Genomic DNA, 17,843 nt, shown 5'->3' with positions numbered 1-17,843 from the left:
CCGGTTACCCATGGGCCTTCTTTTCTTTTCTTCCTTTCTTGTCTTTTTTTCTGATTGTCTAACACTCTGTAAAGCACCATGATACATGTGTAATGTTTTTGCGCTCTATAAGCACAATAAATTGAAATTGATGAATTATAAAATCTCCTCCACAGTGATCCAAGAAAGACATCAGCCACATTTGCAGAAGATACTTTTAATTATTAATAACAATCTTGAGTTGAAAAATGTTCAGTCAGCCATTCTTGCAGAAGTTCTTTTAGTTATTAACAATCATTGTTTAAAAATGTCAGGAAGACAGATATGACATTCCACCCCAGTTCTACATCAAAACCTTGTAGAAAGAGAAATCACTTTGAAAAGTGTGAATATGTGTGACCCTCTAAGACAGATGAATGTTTACTCTGAAAATCTGGACATCTTGACTTGACAGTATAGGAATATGATGAGAATAGAGATAGTTTGGATTTATGAGAGAGCAGATTATGAGAGAGCAGATTATGATTGGAAAAGGAGCATGGACAGCAAAGAGTCCAAATACGTGATTGTGCTTTTTGATGTGATGTGAGTGGCATGGTTTGTTCAAAGTGACTAACAAATGTCAATTAATCACAGGGACAGAGCAACTTGGGTTAAGTGCCTTACTCAAGAGTACAACTTGGGTTAAGTGCCTTGCTCAAGAGTACAACTTGGGTTAAGCACCTGCACTACACCATCATTGCTTAGTGTTTAGAATAAGAATTAAGTATGTTGTTAGAATAAGAATTAAGTATAGTTTCAGAAAAACGGATACATATGATTGAAGAAAAAGGGGCAAACATGGTTTAAGAAAAAGGAGCAAGTATGATTTCAGAAAAAAAAACGGTAAGTATGATTTTAGGAAAAGGGGTAAGTATGGTTTAAGAGTATGGAGTCAGTATGGTTTAAGAAAAAGCAGTAAGTATGGTTTCAGAAAAAGGGGTAAGTATGGTTTTAGAGTATGGAGTTAGTATGTTTAAGAAAAAGGAGTAAGTGTGGTTTAAGAAAAAGGGGTAAGTATGATTTCAGGAAAAGGGGTAAGTATGGTTTAAGAAAAAGCAGTAAATATGGTTTCAGAAAAAGGGGTAAGTATGGTTTTAGAGTAAGTATTGGTTCAGAAAAAGGCGAAAGTATGGTTTCAGAAAAAGGGGTAAGTATGGTTTTAGAGTATGGTTTAAGAAAAAGCAGTAAGTATGGTTTCAGAAAAAGGGGTAAGTATGGAGTATGGAGTCAGTATGGTTTTAGAGCAAGGGGTCAGAATAGTTTAAAGAACATGGAAAATATTATTTCAGTGTAAGGGGAGAGTATTGTTTAAGGGTCTGTAAGGGGTATTAGGGGGTTTTAGGGGTATTAGGAGTATTAGGGTCTGTAAGGGGTGAGTATGGTTTAAGGGTCTGTAAGGGGTATTAGGGTCTGTAAGGGGTATTAGGAGTATTAGGGACTGTAAGGGATATTAGGAGTATTAGGAGTATTTCCTAGGGTTAAGATTGCAACAAGATTGATGCATGAGGTATGAAGTATAAGATACAGATGATATCTATGATGTGTGTTTGTGTGTGTGATAAGATTGATGCATGAGATATGAAGAGATTGTTTAAGTATTCCATTGTATTCTGGTGTGCACTCTGAAATGCTATGAAATGGCTGAAGCCTCCTTAAACGGCTACATATGTGTCCTTTACACACATTGAGGTTCATTTTATTTACAAAACAAATAACACGTTATCACGGCACTGTGCATTTCTCTATTGTGTGTGTGTGTGTGTGTCAGTGCAACTACAAGTCAGAGGCCTGGAACCTGAACATAAGGCATGTGTGGAAGAGTGTATGTGTACGTGTTTGGTCTGAGCGTGTGTGTGTTTGTGTCTGTACATACTGTGTGTGTGGTCTATACATGTGTGTGTGTGTGTGTGGTCTATACATGTATGATTTCATCTGTACATGTTTGTATGTGTTTGTGTGCATGCGCTCTGTATTTGCATGTGTGTGTGTGTCTATGTGCAGGTCAGCAGGAAGAGGCGCTGATTTTGGCTGAAATCTCCACATCAGATTTAGCGATGAGGAGTCGCAGACGTCCACCGCCCAGTCGGATGAGATCCACCGCACTAAAAAACAACACAAATACGCAATAAGATGAGATCCACCGCACTGAAAAACAACACACACACACACACACAATAGGATGAGATCCACTACACTAAAGAACAACACACACACACACAAACACACACACAATAAGATGAGATCCACCACACTAAAGAACAACACACACACACACAATAAGATGAGATCCACCGCACTAAAAAACAACACACACACACACAAACACACACACAAACACACACACAATAAGATGAGATCCACCACACTAAAGAACAACACACACACACACAATAAGATGAGATCCACCACACTAAAAAACAACACACACACACACAATAAGATGAGATCCACCGCACTGAAAAACAACACACACACGCACAAACACACACACACACACACAATAAGATGAGATCCACCACACTAAAGAACAACACACACACACAATAAGATGAGATCCACCGCACTAAAAAACAACACACACACACACAATAAGATGAGATCCACCGCACTGAAAAACAACACACACACGCACAAACACACACACACACACAATAAGATGAGATCCACCACACTAAAGAACAACACACACACACACAATAAGATGAGATCCACCGCACTAAAAAACAACACACACACATACAATAACATGAGATCCACCGCACCACAAAATGGCATTATTATCATTATATGCTATACTGTAAGTTCTGTTACCCCTCGGCTGTTTAAGTGCCCCATGAAGGCTTCTTTTACCCCTCGGCCGTTTACTTAAGTGCCCTCATGAAGGCTTCTGTTACCCCTCAGCCGTTTACTTAAGTGCCTCATGAAGGCTTCTGTTACCGCTCGGTCGTTTAAGTGCCTCATGAAGGCTTCTGTTACCCCTCGGCCGTTTAAGTGCCTAATGAAGGCTTCTGTTACCCCTCAGCCGTTTACTTAAGTGCCTCATGAAGGCTTCTGTTACTCCCACGGCCGTTTAAGTGCCTCATGAAGGCTTCTGTTACCCCTCGGCCGTTTAAGTGCCTCATGAAGGCTTCTGTTACCCCTCGGCCGGCTTCTGTTACCCCTCGGCCGTTTAAATGCCTCATGAAGGCTTCTGTTACTCCCACGGCAATACAGACTTTTTTCATCTGTGGTCCCCCGATGGCATGTGTGTGTGTGTGTGTGTGTGTGTGTCTGAGTGTGTGTGTGTGTGTGTGTGTGTGTCTGAGTGTGTGTGTGTGTGTGTGTACCTCTGGTAATCCGCTCCTATAAGGCTGGCTCCGTTAACGGCTAGGATGCGATCTCCGATTCGGAGGCGACCATCTGAAGCTGCAGGGCCGTCTGGGATTAACGTCCGCACATAGATTCCTGGAGCCTTCAACTCCGTGTGCTAACACACACACACACACACACACACACACACACACACTATCAGTAGTCGCAGGTACATTCTCAGATCTATGTGTGTGTGAGTGTGTGTGTGTGTGTACTCACCAGGCCGTCGATCAGACCCATGCCAAGCCCGTAGGGTTATGTGTGTGTGTGCATGAGTGTGTGTGCATGAGTGTGTGTGAGTGTGTGTGTGTGTGTGTGTACTCACCAGGCCGTCGATCAGACCCATGCCAAGCCCGTAAGGTCCCTTCTCCAGCTCCACTACAAACACGGAACACACGCTGTTACCACGGCAACCAGGAACAGGGAAAGGGAACCCACCCAGGGAGCCTAAAGACACACACACACGCACACACACACACGCACACACACACGCACACACACACACGCACGCACACACACACACACACGCACACACACACACACGCACACACACACACGCACGCACACACACACACACACATAAACACACACACACACACACACACACACACTGTTACTACGACTACTGGAAACAGGGAAAGGGAACCCACCCAGGGAGCCTATAGACAAACACACACGCACACACACACACACTCCCTAGGGGGTATGCAGGGAATTTTTTTTGCAAAATAAACCATTACATGGCACTTTCTGAAGAGTTTTGTGCAAAGAAATGGAGAAATCAAGTCTTAAATAATATGTGCAAAACTGCAGGGTTAAGAGCAGATACTACTGCATTGTTGTAGTATCAACCGGCAGACCCGGCGGCATTGATCACTGTTGAGGAAACTTGAATTGATCCCGGTAGACACTGAGGTTACAACAACTAAGTTGAAACAGATATCTAGTGCTAAAATGACTGAAGTGTGGCCTATAACTAGGCTCCGTATACAGACAGTAATTAAAAGCTTAAATTTGACAATACATTCTAATATGAAAATGTAGATGTTTGGGGTAACCTATTGTTGTAACATGGGGCAGCTCAGAGAGCTCCGTGCGCAGGGATGGGGAGAGACAGTGAGAGGGGACGTGTGTTAGAACTGAGATGCCTGTGGAGAAAGTAGACTGTTGAGACTGAAGCGAGTAATATTCAAAATAATGCAAAAAATAAATCCGCAGATAAAACCGAAATCCTTGTTCATTTGCTAACCACGTTCAGATAGAGGGAAGGGAGTTATAGCCCTGAAGTTATGGATGAAATTGGCCCTGGAGCGGTAACAAGCTCCCCTATGTTCTCCGACTAGGTCAGAAGAAAATACAGTAAAGGTTAACGCCATCAAACAAACCCAGAAACTACTAGGCCTACTTCTACTAACTACAATATGAGACATAGCCTACCTACGTGCCGATAAGCCATATTTGTCATCGAATGACAAGGGTTAGTGCAGAAGTGAAGTAGGCTAGCCTAAACTGCCCCATGGGATTGGGGAAGTGGGGTTGGTTGGTGCAGTCCATGGGATTGGGGGAGTGGGGTTGGTTGGTGCAGTCAGGCCCATGGGATTGGGGAAGTGGGGTTGGTTGGTGCAGTCAGGCCCATTGGATTGGGGAAGTTGGGTTGGTGCAGTCCATTTGATTGGGCGAGTGGGGTTGGTTGGTGCAGTCAGGCCCATGGGATTGGGGAAGTGGGGTTGGTTGCTGCAGTCCATGGGATTGGGGAAGTGGGGTTGGTGCAGTCCATGGGATTGGGGGAGTGGGGTTGGTGCAGTCCATGGTTGGTTGGTGAAGTCAGGCCCATGGGATTGGGGAAGTGGGGTTGTTTGGTGCAGTCCATGGGATTGGGAAAGTGGGGTTGGTTGGTGCAGTCAGGCCCATGGGATTGGGAAAGTGGGGTTGGTTGGTGCAGTCAGGCCCATGGGATTGGGGAAGTGTGGTTGGTTGGTGCAGTCAGGCCCATGGGATTGGGGAAGTGGGGTTGGTGCAGTCAGGCCCATGGGATTGGGGAAGTGTGGTTGGTTGGTGCAGCCCATGGGATTGGGGAAGTGGGGTTGGTTGGTGCATTCCATGGGATTGGGGGAGTGGGGTTGGTTGATGCAGCCCATGGGATTGGGGAAGTGGGGTTGGTTGCTGCAGTTCATGGGATTGGGGAAGTGGGGTTGGTTGGTGCATTCCATGGGATTGGGGGAGTGGGGTTGGTTGGTGCAGTTCATGGGATTGGGGAAGTGGGGTCGGTTGGTGCAGCCAAGCTCGTCCAGGTCGGGCACAGATGATTTCCAGGTCGGGCCCGGCTCCCCAAAGCCCCCCCCCCCATGATGCCGGGACTGTCAACAGGTATTAGGGCATTTAACATTTACATTACTGTTAATCAGTCATCACTTGATTACACATTGCAATACCTTAGGATATAAGAAGTGACCCATACAATTTGCCACATGTTGTGAAAAAGGTCAAGAAAAGTAAGATGCTTCATCAGTAAACAATTTAGAAGAGACCACCTCACAAAGACCACCTCAAAACATCTCACAGAGGTCCACTTCATAAAAACAAAATCAAATCTATCCTTGTGGAAAGGTTGCTTGGTAGCTCGAAGTAGGTCTAGCAAGTCTGATTTCTGTAATTAACAAAGATCAAACACAAATATGCTGACTGAATAGATTGCTAGTTTATTTTGAGTAGCCAGTTAGCAGTTCTCATGGCAGTTTGCTGATAATCCAGTGTCTGCAAGTAAAACGCTCAATACATCTCATTGATAGTCCGGTCTCTGCAAGTGAAATGCTCAAAATATCACAAAATATAACAGTCAACCTAGTCTTGCTTATTTCATTGAGATTTAGTCATAATTCATAGCATTGCATTCAGGCCAGCAGTTGTTTGCAGATGCACCCTGGAAAAAAGTGTAGGGAAATGTCCCTGCAACAGGTCTGTGAAATTAGGCTAATTAAAATAAATGGCCGGCCAGTACAAACTAGTCTAAAATCACTGTCATATTTTAATAATTCTTTTGAGGGGATAAACTAATTGGATGAGGATTCTGTTGTTTTGGTTGTTCTAATTCTGATGTTCTGGTTGTTCTGATTCTGTTGTTCTGGTTGTTCTGATTCTGATTCTGTTGTTCTGATTCTGTTGTTCTGGTTGTTCTGATTCTGATTCTGTTGTTCTGGTTACCTTTTTGTGCCAGCCTTTCTTGCACTTGTGTTCAGAATGCATGCGCGAGTGGCCTGCGATGGTCGACTGACAATGAGATTATAGCTGAATAAGAATATGGCCATGAAATGAAATTTCAATTCTTTGTATGACCAGTGCATGTAAAGAAATTGACAATAAAAGCCGACTTGACTTGACTTGACAATTGTTCTCATCTCAGAGAGACAAAATAGACATGCCATTTCAAAAATCTTTCATTTGTTGTCAGAAATATCATGTTTGTTGTCAGAAATATCATGTTTTAAAAAGCATCACTTAGACATATTTCCAGTAGCCAACTGACTGCAAGCAGGAACATCCGGACACAAAGAGCAGACCTATGTGCCGGGGCAGAGCCCCAGAGAGCCTCAGCCCAATTTAACCCCTGCATATATACACACACACACACACATTTAACCCCTGCATATATATGCATGCACACACACATTTAACCCCTGCATATATACACATGCACACACACACAGATATACAAAGACACACACAAACACACACATACACACACACACACACACACACACACCTTCTACACCGTTGGTGATGATGCCATTGGCTCTGGAGGCTGTGATGCAGACGTGTCCCTTCTCACTTCCTTCAGCGAGGCCGTTTGTTTGTGCGTCATCGTGGAGACTGGCATGTTGAGGTGGCGTGTAGGTGTGTGTGCTGGAGAAGACAGCGGTGTGTGTGGTGGGCCCTGCGTCCGGGTAGAGGGGTGTGTGGGGCGGCGTGAGGAGGCAGGAGGGGTCAGAGGTCAGCTGCGATCCCTGCCTCATGACTAACCCATTCCTCTGGACTTTATCTCTCCCTCTCTCCTCTCCCTCTCCCCCTCTGCCTCTCTCTTCTCCTTCTCCTCCTCTGCCTCTCTCTCTCCCTCTCTCTTCTCCTTCTCCTCCTCTCCCTCTCTCTCTCCCTCTCTCTTCTCCTTCTCCCCCTCTCCCTCTCTCTCTCCCTCTCTCTTCTCCTTCTCCTCCTCTCCCTCTCTCTCTGCTCTCGGTGTCTCTCCCTATCTGTCTCTCCTCTCCCTCTCCTCCTCTCCCTCTCTCTCTCCCTCTCTCCTCTCCCTCACCTCCTCTCCCTCTCTCCTCCCCCTCTCCACCCCTCCGTCTGAGCCTGGCCTCCCCCTCCCCCTCTCCCTCCCCTCTGGGCTGGGTTACCTGGGTAACCTGCTCTGATGGACGAGGACTGGACGAGACCGGGGGAACCTCCCTCTGCAACGAGACAGAACCAAACAAACAAATGATCAACAAAACAATAAACAGTAAACAGTAAATAACAAGATTACCATAAGATTGTTACTTACTTATGTAAAGATTCACCAATACATATCACATACTTCTCAATACATTTCTCATACGTCTAAATAAATTTCCCATATGTCTCAATACATTTCCCATATGTCTCAATACATTTTCCATACGTCTCAATACATATCCCATACATCTCAATACATATCCCATACGTCTCAATACATTTCCCATATCCCATAAGTCTCAATACATATCACATACATCTCAATGCATATCCCATACGTCTCAATACATATCCCATACGTCTCAATACATTTCCCATATCCCATACATCTCAATGCATATCCCATACGTCTCAATACATTTCCCATATCCCAAACGTCTCAATACATATCCCATACGTCTCATACGTTTCAATACATATCTCATACGTCTCATATCCCCTATCCCATACGTCTCGATACATATCCCATATACATTTCCCATATACGTCACGATACATACATTTCCCATACGTCTCAATACATATCCCATACGTCTCAATACATTTCCCATATCCCATACGTCTCAATACATTTCCCATATCCATTACATCTCAATACATATCCCATACGTCTCAATACATTTCCCATATCCCATACGTCTCAATACATATCCCATACGTCTCATATCCCCTATCCCATACGTCTCAATACATATCCCATAAGTCTCATACGTCTCAATACATTTCCCATACGTCTCAATATTTATCCCATAAGTCTCAATACATTTCCCATATCCCATACATCTCAATACATTTCCCATACGTCTCAATACATTTCTTATATCCCATACGTCTCAATACATATCCCATACGTCTCATACGTCTCAATACATATCCCATACGTCTCAATACATATCCCATACATCTCAATACAATTCCAATATCACATACGTCTCATATCCCCTATCCCAAACGTTTCAATACATATCCCATACGTCTCAATACATTTCCCATATCCCATACGTCTCAATACATATCCCATACGTCTCATACGTCTCAATACATATCCCATACGTCTCAATACAATTCCCATATCACATACGTCTCATATCCCCTATCCCATACGTCTCAATAAATATCCCATACGTCTCAATACAATTCCCATATCACATACGTCTCATATCCCCTATCCCATACATCTCAATACATATCCCATACGTCTCAATACATATCCCATACGTCTCATACGTCTCATATCCCATACGTCTCAATACATTTCCCATATCCCATACGTATCAATACATTTCCCATACGTCTCAATACATTTCCCATATCCCATACGTCTCAATACATTTCCCCATACGTCTCAATATTTATCCCATAAGTCTCAATACATTTCCCAAATCCCATACATCTCAATAGATTTCCCATACGTCTCAATACATTTCCCATATCCCATACGTCTCATACGTCTCAATACATATTCCATACGTCTCATATCCCCTATCCCACACATCTAAATACATTTCCCATATCCCATACGTCAATACATTTCCCATACGTCTCTATACATTTCCCATATCCATTACATCTCAATACATATCCCATACGTCTCAATACATTTCCCATATCCCATACGTCTCAATACATATCCCATACGTCTCATATCCCATACGTCTCAATACATTTCCCATATCCCATACGTATCAATACATTTCCCATACGTCTCAATACATTTCCCATATCCATTTCATCTCAATACATATCCCATACGTCTCAATACATTTCCCATATCCCATACGTCTCAATACATATCCCATACGTCTCAATACATTTCCCATATCCCATACGTCTCATATCCCCTATCCCATTCGTCTCAATACATATCCCATACGTCTCAATACATTTCCCATATCCCATACGTCTCAATACATATCCCATACGTCTCATCCGTCTCATATCCCATACGTCTCAATATATTTCCCATATCCCATACATATCAATACATATCCCATATGTCTTAATACATATCCCATACGTCTCATATCCCATATGTCTCAATACATATCCCATACGTCTCAATACATTTCCCATAACGTCTCAATACGTCTCAATACATTTCTCATACGTCTCAATACATATCCCATATGTTTCACACGTCTCAATACATATTCCATACGTCTCAATACATTTCCCATATCCATTACATCTCAATACATTTCCCATCTGTCTCAATACATATCCCATACATCTCAATACATATCCCATACGTCTCAATACATATCCCATACGTCTCAATACATATCCCATACGTCTCAATACATTTCCCATATCCCATACGTCTCAATACATATCCCATACGTCTCAATACATATCCCATACGTCTCAATACATTTCCCATATCCCATACGTCTCGATACATATCCCATAAGTCTCATACGTCTCAATACATATCCCATACGTCTCAATACATTTCCCATACGTCTCAATATTTATCCCATAAGTCTCAATACATTTCCCATATCCCATACGTCTCAATACATATCACATACGTCTCATACTTCTCAATACATATCCCATACGTCTCATATCTCCTATCCCATACGTCTCAATACATATCCCATACGTCTCAATACATTTCCCATATCCCATACGTCTCATATCCCCTATCCCATACGTCTCAATACATATCCCATACGTCTCAATACATTTCCCATACGTCTCAATATTTATCCCATAAGTCTCAATACATTTCCCATACGTCTCAATACATTTCCCATATTCCATACGTCTCAATACATATCCCATAAGTCTCATATGTCTCAATACATATTCCATACGTCTCATATCCCCTATCCCATACGTCTCAATACATATCCCATACGTCTCTATACATATCCCATACGTCTCATATCCCCTATCCCATACGTCTCAATACATTTCCCATATCCCATACGTCTCAATACATATCCCATACATCTCAATACACATCCCATATGTCTCATATCCCCTATCCCATACGTCTCAATACATATACCATACGTCTCAATACATTTCCCATATCCCATACGTTTCAATACATATCCCATACGTCCCATACGTCTCAATACATATCCCATACGTCTCATATCCCCTATCCCATACGTCTCAATACATATCCCATACGTCTCATACGTCTCAATACATATCCCATACGTCTCATATCCCCTATCCCTTACGTCTCAATACATATCTCATACGTCTCAATACATATCCCATACGTCTCATATCCCCTATCCCATACGTCTCGATACATATCCCATATACATTTCCGATATATGTCTCGATACATATCCCATATACTCAATACATTTCCCATACGTCTCAATACATATCCCATACATCTCAATGCATATCCCATACATCTCAATACATTTCCCATATCTCTCAATGCATATCCCATACGTCTCAATACATTTCCCATATCCCATACATCTCAATACATATCCCATATGTCTCACACGTCTCAATACATATCCCATACGTCTCAATACATTTCCCATACGTCTCATAAGTCTCAATACATTTCCCATACGTCTCATAAGTCTCAACGCCAAATATAGGCCAATCCACAAACAACTAATAGGCATTAGGACGAACGTAAACAGGCGCTTGTAGACGCAAGCCAGCAATATTTCTGATGATTTATTGGCGTGAAGTTTTGTGCACAATGACAAACAGGAGTGCAACATTCTCGAAAAACAATAAGCCGAGTGGACTGCCATCCCTGCTGAAAAAAACAGCCTGACCAGCTAAAAGTGGTTTGCTGGTTGACCAGCTTGTTAACCAGCTTGTTTGACCACCCTATGATTGTTGACCTGTTAGACCAGCAAAACTCTTGCGAAAACATACTTTCAGCTGGTTTTCCCAGCTTATAATGGTAATTCAGCTAGTTTTGCTTGTCGTACCACCTCAAGCTGGTCATTTTAGCTGGTGTTGCTGGTCTATAGTGCTGGTTTAACTGGCCATGCCAGCTTATGTTGGTCATTCTAGCAAACCAGCATGACCAGCTTGACATGCTGGTCACAAGCATGACCATCTTGCACCAGCTGTATCCCACAAGACAGGCTGGTTACACCAGCATGACCAGCTTCCTCAGATGGTCACGCCAGCATATCCAGCTGGTGGCCCAACCAGCTACACCAGCAAAGACCAGCAAGAGCTGGAAGAAAACCAGGAAAGACCAGCTTATATCAGCTAAAACCAGCTACCAGCATAAGCTGGTTTCTAGCTGTTTTTTTCAGCAGGGATTACATCCCTGCTGAAAAAACCAGCCTGACCAGCTAAAGGTGGTTTGCTGGTTGACCAGCTTGTTAACCAGCTTTTTTGACCACCCTATGATGGTTGACCTGCTAGACCAGCAAAACTCTTGCGAAAACATACCTTCAGCTGGTTTACCCATTTTATGATGGTAATTCAGCTGGTTTTGCTTGTCGTACCACCTCAAGCTGGTAATTTTAGCTGGTGTTGCTGGTCTATAGTGCTGGTTTAACTGACCATGCCAGCTTATGTTGGTCATTCTAGCAAACCAGCATGACCAGCTTGGCAGGCTGGTCACCAGCATGACCATCTTGCACCAGCTGTATCCCACAAGACAGGCTGGTCACACCAGCATGACCAGCTTCCTCATATGGTCACGCCAGCATATCCAGCTGGTGGCCTAACCAGCTACACCAGCAAAAACCAGCAAGAGCTGGAAGAAAACCAGCAAAGACCAGCTAAAACCAGCTTAAACCAGCTACCAGCATAAGCTGATTTCTAGCTGTTTTTTTCAGCAGGGATCAGTGACAAACATGACTGCAGGCTTCAACATAACTGTGTCTGTGTTTACGATAAGAAATGTCAAACAAATTTCGCCTACGTAGAATTCGATTGCACAGTTTGCATAGCCTACCACTTTGTTCTTCTCCATAGTTTGATATACCAAAAACTTCCACATCGAACTCCACAAGGGCCTATCACTCGTCTCTCTACATGTCGCACAGGTTGATCGCGTCATCCTCCATTTTTTGGCAAAACACGAGCAGCACAGCAGCTGATTGAATTAGCTGTTTCCGGTGTGTAAAATTGGTGGGAATTTTCTTCTTAGCTTTCGAAATGCTTACTGCACTTCAGAATTCTTTCATATTCTTATATTCTTGTTTGTGAATTTTGTTACATCTATCTTTTGTATTTGTTTAATTTGTTTAAAATTAATAGTGTACATATTTGGTTAAAATCGATTCCTTATTTTAGTTTTCGAAACTTGTGTTGTTTGGTCCAATCGATTGTGCAATCGATTTTCGAACGTAAAGTAACAGCCCTATACTGTACTAGTCACAAACAGGTTTCAGTAAAGCAAGTTTAGTGGAATCCCTGTGTTCTATACATGGTCATGTAGGCTATACTATGCTAGTCATAAACAGGTTTCAGTAAAGCAAGTTTAGTGGAATCCCTGTGTTCTATACATGGTCTTGCATGCAAGCAGATTCCTTCAAATGTGCCACTGACTGGCAAAATACCGATGCCCTGTTTGAAGATGCACTACTTGCTGTTAAAGGGAATGACAGATGTCACTCTCATTGGTTGAAAGGATGTCACGCCCAAAACACACCCATGACTGATTAAGAAATAGAAGAACAACCTTTTTGAACAATGCGCCCGACGTTTGATAAGAAAATAACCCCGAATGTGAGCTGGACACACCCCTAAATGTATTTAAGCTTTTCGCCACTGACCATGCGTTTTAATTGGTCAAAACAGGGCCCTATATGTGTTGTGAAGATCATGAGCATTTAACAATAGATTTAGCTGAATAGCACCTCCTAAGTATAAGTATATATACTCTTTTGATCCTGTAAGGGAAATTTCGTCTCTGCATTTATCCCCATCTGTAAATTTGCGAAACACACTCAGCGCACAGTGAACACACAGTGAGGTGAAGCACACACTAATCCCGATACAGTGAGCTGCCTGCAACAACAGCAGCGCTCGGGGAGCAGTGAGGGGTTAGGTGCCTTGCTCAAGTGCCAGCAACCCTCCGAAGCGCTAACCAGTAGGCCACGGCTGCCCCACTCAGTGAATGTGAGTGTGTGTGTGAGGGTGTGTGTGTGTGTGTGTGTGTGAGGGTGTGTGTGTGTGAGGGTGTGTTTGTGTGAGGGTGTGTGTGTGTGTGTGTGTGTGCGTAAATGGCTGTGTGTGTGGTGTGTGTGTGTGTATGTGAGTGTGTGTGTGTGTGTGTGTGTGTGTGTGTGTGGTACCTGGCGGAGTCCCCACAGGAAGTGCTTGATGTAGAGCAGCTGTCTGTATAAGGGCTCCTCCACGCTCTCTCCCTCCAAGTCGATATGGAACCCAGCAGTCGGTAGCACAATGGGAGGATGATTCTCAAAACTCTCTAGCAGGTCCACTAAGGCCCCGACACACACACACACACACACACACACACACACTTTATATACTTCATTTGATCACACATTACAAGTCAAATTTCATTTAGGAATCAAGTGTTCTGAAAGATCCAACACATAAGACAACACAGAACATTGTTATGGTTTTTACAACTTCAGGGATATAGAAAACATCTTCTTTTCCAACACAGAACATTGTTATGGTTTTTACAACTTCAAGGATATTGAAAACATCTTCTTTTCCAAATAAGCAAGCTCCCTATCGTAAATGTACTAAGTACAAACCATTTTGTTCGACAATTCTAAAACAACAATGTTTTTTAATACTTCAAAATAACATTTGATAAATGAACCTTACATTTTACAGTAGCCATAGGTGCGTAGATTTTAACAAAATCTAGTTTGGTTCTTACTGGGGCTTTTACTGCCTGAAATATCCGATTTTGTTTACCATGCTCAGAGTTTAGTGCTGGGCTGGTGGGTGTCTATTCCAAACTTTTCTCACGGCACATCAACGGTTAGCCCGAGAATTCTCGTCGCAATTCAAAATTCCACTGGAGCTCCAAGCGGATTTGTACACGCAGCCTTACAAGACTGTTTACAGCTCTTCGAGTCAAGGTAAAATGTAATTTTTTGTACCTAACTAATTTAGATACGCTTATGGTGTGGGTGCTTGCGTTTCTTTAGGAATCCGCCGTCTTGGTTTGTATAGAAATGAATAGTAAATGACACATACACGTAAGAGGTTGGAAATACAGGACGGTTGGTAATATGTGACGTTAAGATATAATTGCTGAGATTGAGCAGTACGTTGCCAACTGTTTGGCCCTTGTTTTAGATAGCCCCCAATACAGATCCCACAGATGGCTAGTCTATGTACATGACCTCAACTACCAAACACTAGCACAGCGAGCAGCAGTAAGAGTCCTCCATAAACAGCTTTAAAATGGGTTAGCTTTAAACTGGGTTAGCTGGGATAGAGTTAGCTTTAAGCTAGGTAAGTTGGGTTAGCTTTAAGATAGATTAGCTTTAAACTGGGTTAACTGGGTAAGGGTTCGTTTTAAGATGGGTTAGATATGTTAAGGTTAGCTTTAAGGTTTGGATATCAGTTTAAAATCTTTATAGGGTTATTCTTTATTAAATAAAGGATTATGAAATTGGATTTGATTGGGAAAAGTCTTGGGAACATTGAGGCTTGTTTGCTTGTTTAGACACACACACACACACACACACACACAACCACCATATGTACCCTAGCAACACCCTAGCAACCATCTTAATAACCCTAGCAACACACTAGAAAACATCTTAATTACCCTAGCAACAACCCCTAGAATGTCAACCAGCATGCTTACCCTAGCAACCAGAATAGCAACCACTTTATTTATGTGTTTTGGCTTATTGGATGTTGCGTTAATGCAGATACATATTGATCGGGTTGGGCTGTAACTAGATAATCTTTTCAACAAAATAGGCTACTTCCACTACTTCTACTTTTTGTGGGCAGCCGTGGCCCACTGGTTAGCACTCTGGACTTGTAACCGGAGGGTTGCCGGTTCGAACCCCAGTGGGCCACGGCTGAAGTGCCCTTGAGTAAGGCACCTAACCTCCCTTCCCTCACGGGATCAAAAAAGTATATATACTTATATCAGTGATCAGATCAGCTTAGTTTAGAGGTTACAGGTTTTATATCAGTGATCAGATCAGCTTAGTTTATACAGGTTTCATTGGTGATTTCAGAGTAGGGAGGAGAAGATGGGCTTTGATGTCGGTTGGTGTTTTTTTTTTTACTGGCTGCTGCCTAAACATAGAGGAGTGTTGATGTCGCAGTTCAACACGTGTATGTGTGTGTTTTTGCTTCTTTGAAGTGACATGCTGGACGTGACATTGGGGGTGTGGCTACATCGTTGATTCTACCTTTGAGTTCGAAGTTTGAAATTGAGATGTAATTTTGGTCAATTTCGAACACTTTTGCAATAATGTAAGCACATTATGTCTGAAATCTGCTGCCCTGGTGAAAAAACAATGTCGCTGATCTCGGCTGGTATTTTGTCTATAATGGAGTGGCATGGAAATTTCTAAGTGACCCCAAACTTTTGACCGGAAGTGTACCTACACAGTTTACACCCACACCCCCACACACACACACACAAACCTGTTCTGCAGACATAGGTCTCATCCTCATTGGTTGGAGTCCAGTGCAGAACAGTGGTGATGTCAGTATTCTGTTGATAATGGAGCAGAATCCTGTGCAGCTGGACTGGTTTCAGACACGAATACTCCTGAGAGAGGGTCCTCCAGTTCATCTACACACGCACATACACACAGACAGAAAATCAATAAACACACACACAGAGCATCAATAAAACACACACACACAAACACACACACACATATACTGTATTTAGAACACGAGAACGCTGGAACCAGCCCCGAGATGGACCTAGAACACACACACACACACACACACACACAGACACACACACACACACACACAGAGCATCAATAAAACACACACACACACACAGAGCACCAATAAACACACACACACACACACACACACACAGCACCAATAAACACACAAACACACACACACACAGACAGAGCACCAATAAACACACACACACACACAGACAGAGAATCAATAAACACACACACACACACAGACAGAGCACCAATAAACACACACACACACACACACACACACACACACACATACACATACTGCTCTTTAGAGAACATCTCCTCTCATAGCAACACTTACAAGTCTTGCTGATCCTAGCACTCACCAGCCGTCTTAAACTGACACGTAACTGTTAAAAACAGCACTCACTGATGCACTTATTCTTACTGTACTCTAATGTTTTTTAAATTGTCCTAAAATAGTTGAGAATTGCTCTAAAACTTAAACTGTTTACCATGTTGTTGGTCGCTTTTTTCTAAAAAAGCGTCAGCCAAATGTAATGTAATGTAATGTAATGTAACATACACACAGACAGAGAATCAATAAACACACACACACACACACACACAGACACACACACACACACACACATACACACACACACAAACACACAGAGCACCAATAAACACACAAATACAAATACAAACACATACACACAGAGCATCAATAAACACACACACACACACACACACACACACACACACAGACAGAGCACCAATAATCACACACACAAACACACACACACACAAACACAGACACACACACACACACACACACATACACACACGGACACACACACACACACACACAGACAGAGAATCAATAAACACACACACACACACAGAGCACCAATAAACACACACACACACACACACACAGAGCACCAATAAACACACACACAGACAGAGCACCACTAAACACACACACACACACAGAGCACCAATAAACACACACACACACACACACACACAGAGCACCAATAAACACACACACACATACAGACACACACACACACACACACACACACATACACAGGATCAATAGAGTGTGGTAGTCACCCTGAAGTTGTTAGCGTTAGCATTGTAACGCTTTCTGGTCTGTAAGAAAAAATCTCT

General features: G+C 42.7%; 1 protein-coding gene across 1 annotated transcript in view; it reads right to left on the bottom strand.

Annotated features, from left to right (window-relative positions):
• Nucleotides 1-238: 238 nt before the first annotated feature.
• Nucleotides 239-17,843, bottom strand: part of radil (Ras association and DIL domains) — a 62,545-nt gene continuing 44,940 nt past the window's right edge. Inside the window, exons 12-18 of the mRNA XM_042103539.1 lie at nucleotides 16,420-16,570; nucleotides 14,118-14,263; nucleotides 7,725-7,817; nucleotides 7,133-7,469; nucleotides 3,698-3,819; nucleotides 3,348-3,487; nucleotides 239-2,123 (exon numbers count right to left, since the gene is read on the bottom strand). Of these exons, the coding sequence (XP_041959473.1) occupies nucleotides 2,024-2,123; nucleotides 3,348-3,487; nucleotides 3,698-3,819; nucleotides 7,133-7,469; nucleotides 7,725-7,817; nucleotides 14,118-14,263; nucleotides 16,420-16,570 (1,089 nt within the window). The 3' untranslated portion in view covers nucleotides 239-2,023. The remainder of the gene's footprint in view (nucleotides 2,124-3,347; nucleotides 3,488-3,697; nucleotides 3,820-7,132; nucleotides 7,470-7,724; nucleotides 7,818-14,117; nucleotides 14,264-16,419; nucleotides 16,571-17,843) is intronic.

Source organism: Alosa sapidissima, chromosome 9, assembly GCF_018492685.1.
Source record: "Alosa sapidissima isolate fAloSap1 chromosome 9, fAloSap1.pri, whole genome shotgun sequence".
NCBI classification, from domain to species: domain Eukaryota; kingdom Metazoa; phylum Chordata; class Actinopteri; order Clupeiformes; family Clupeidae; genus Alosa; species Alosa sapidissima.
Note: the sequence above shows the minus strand (reverse complement) of the source record. Positions and strands in the feature narration are given on the sequence as shown.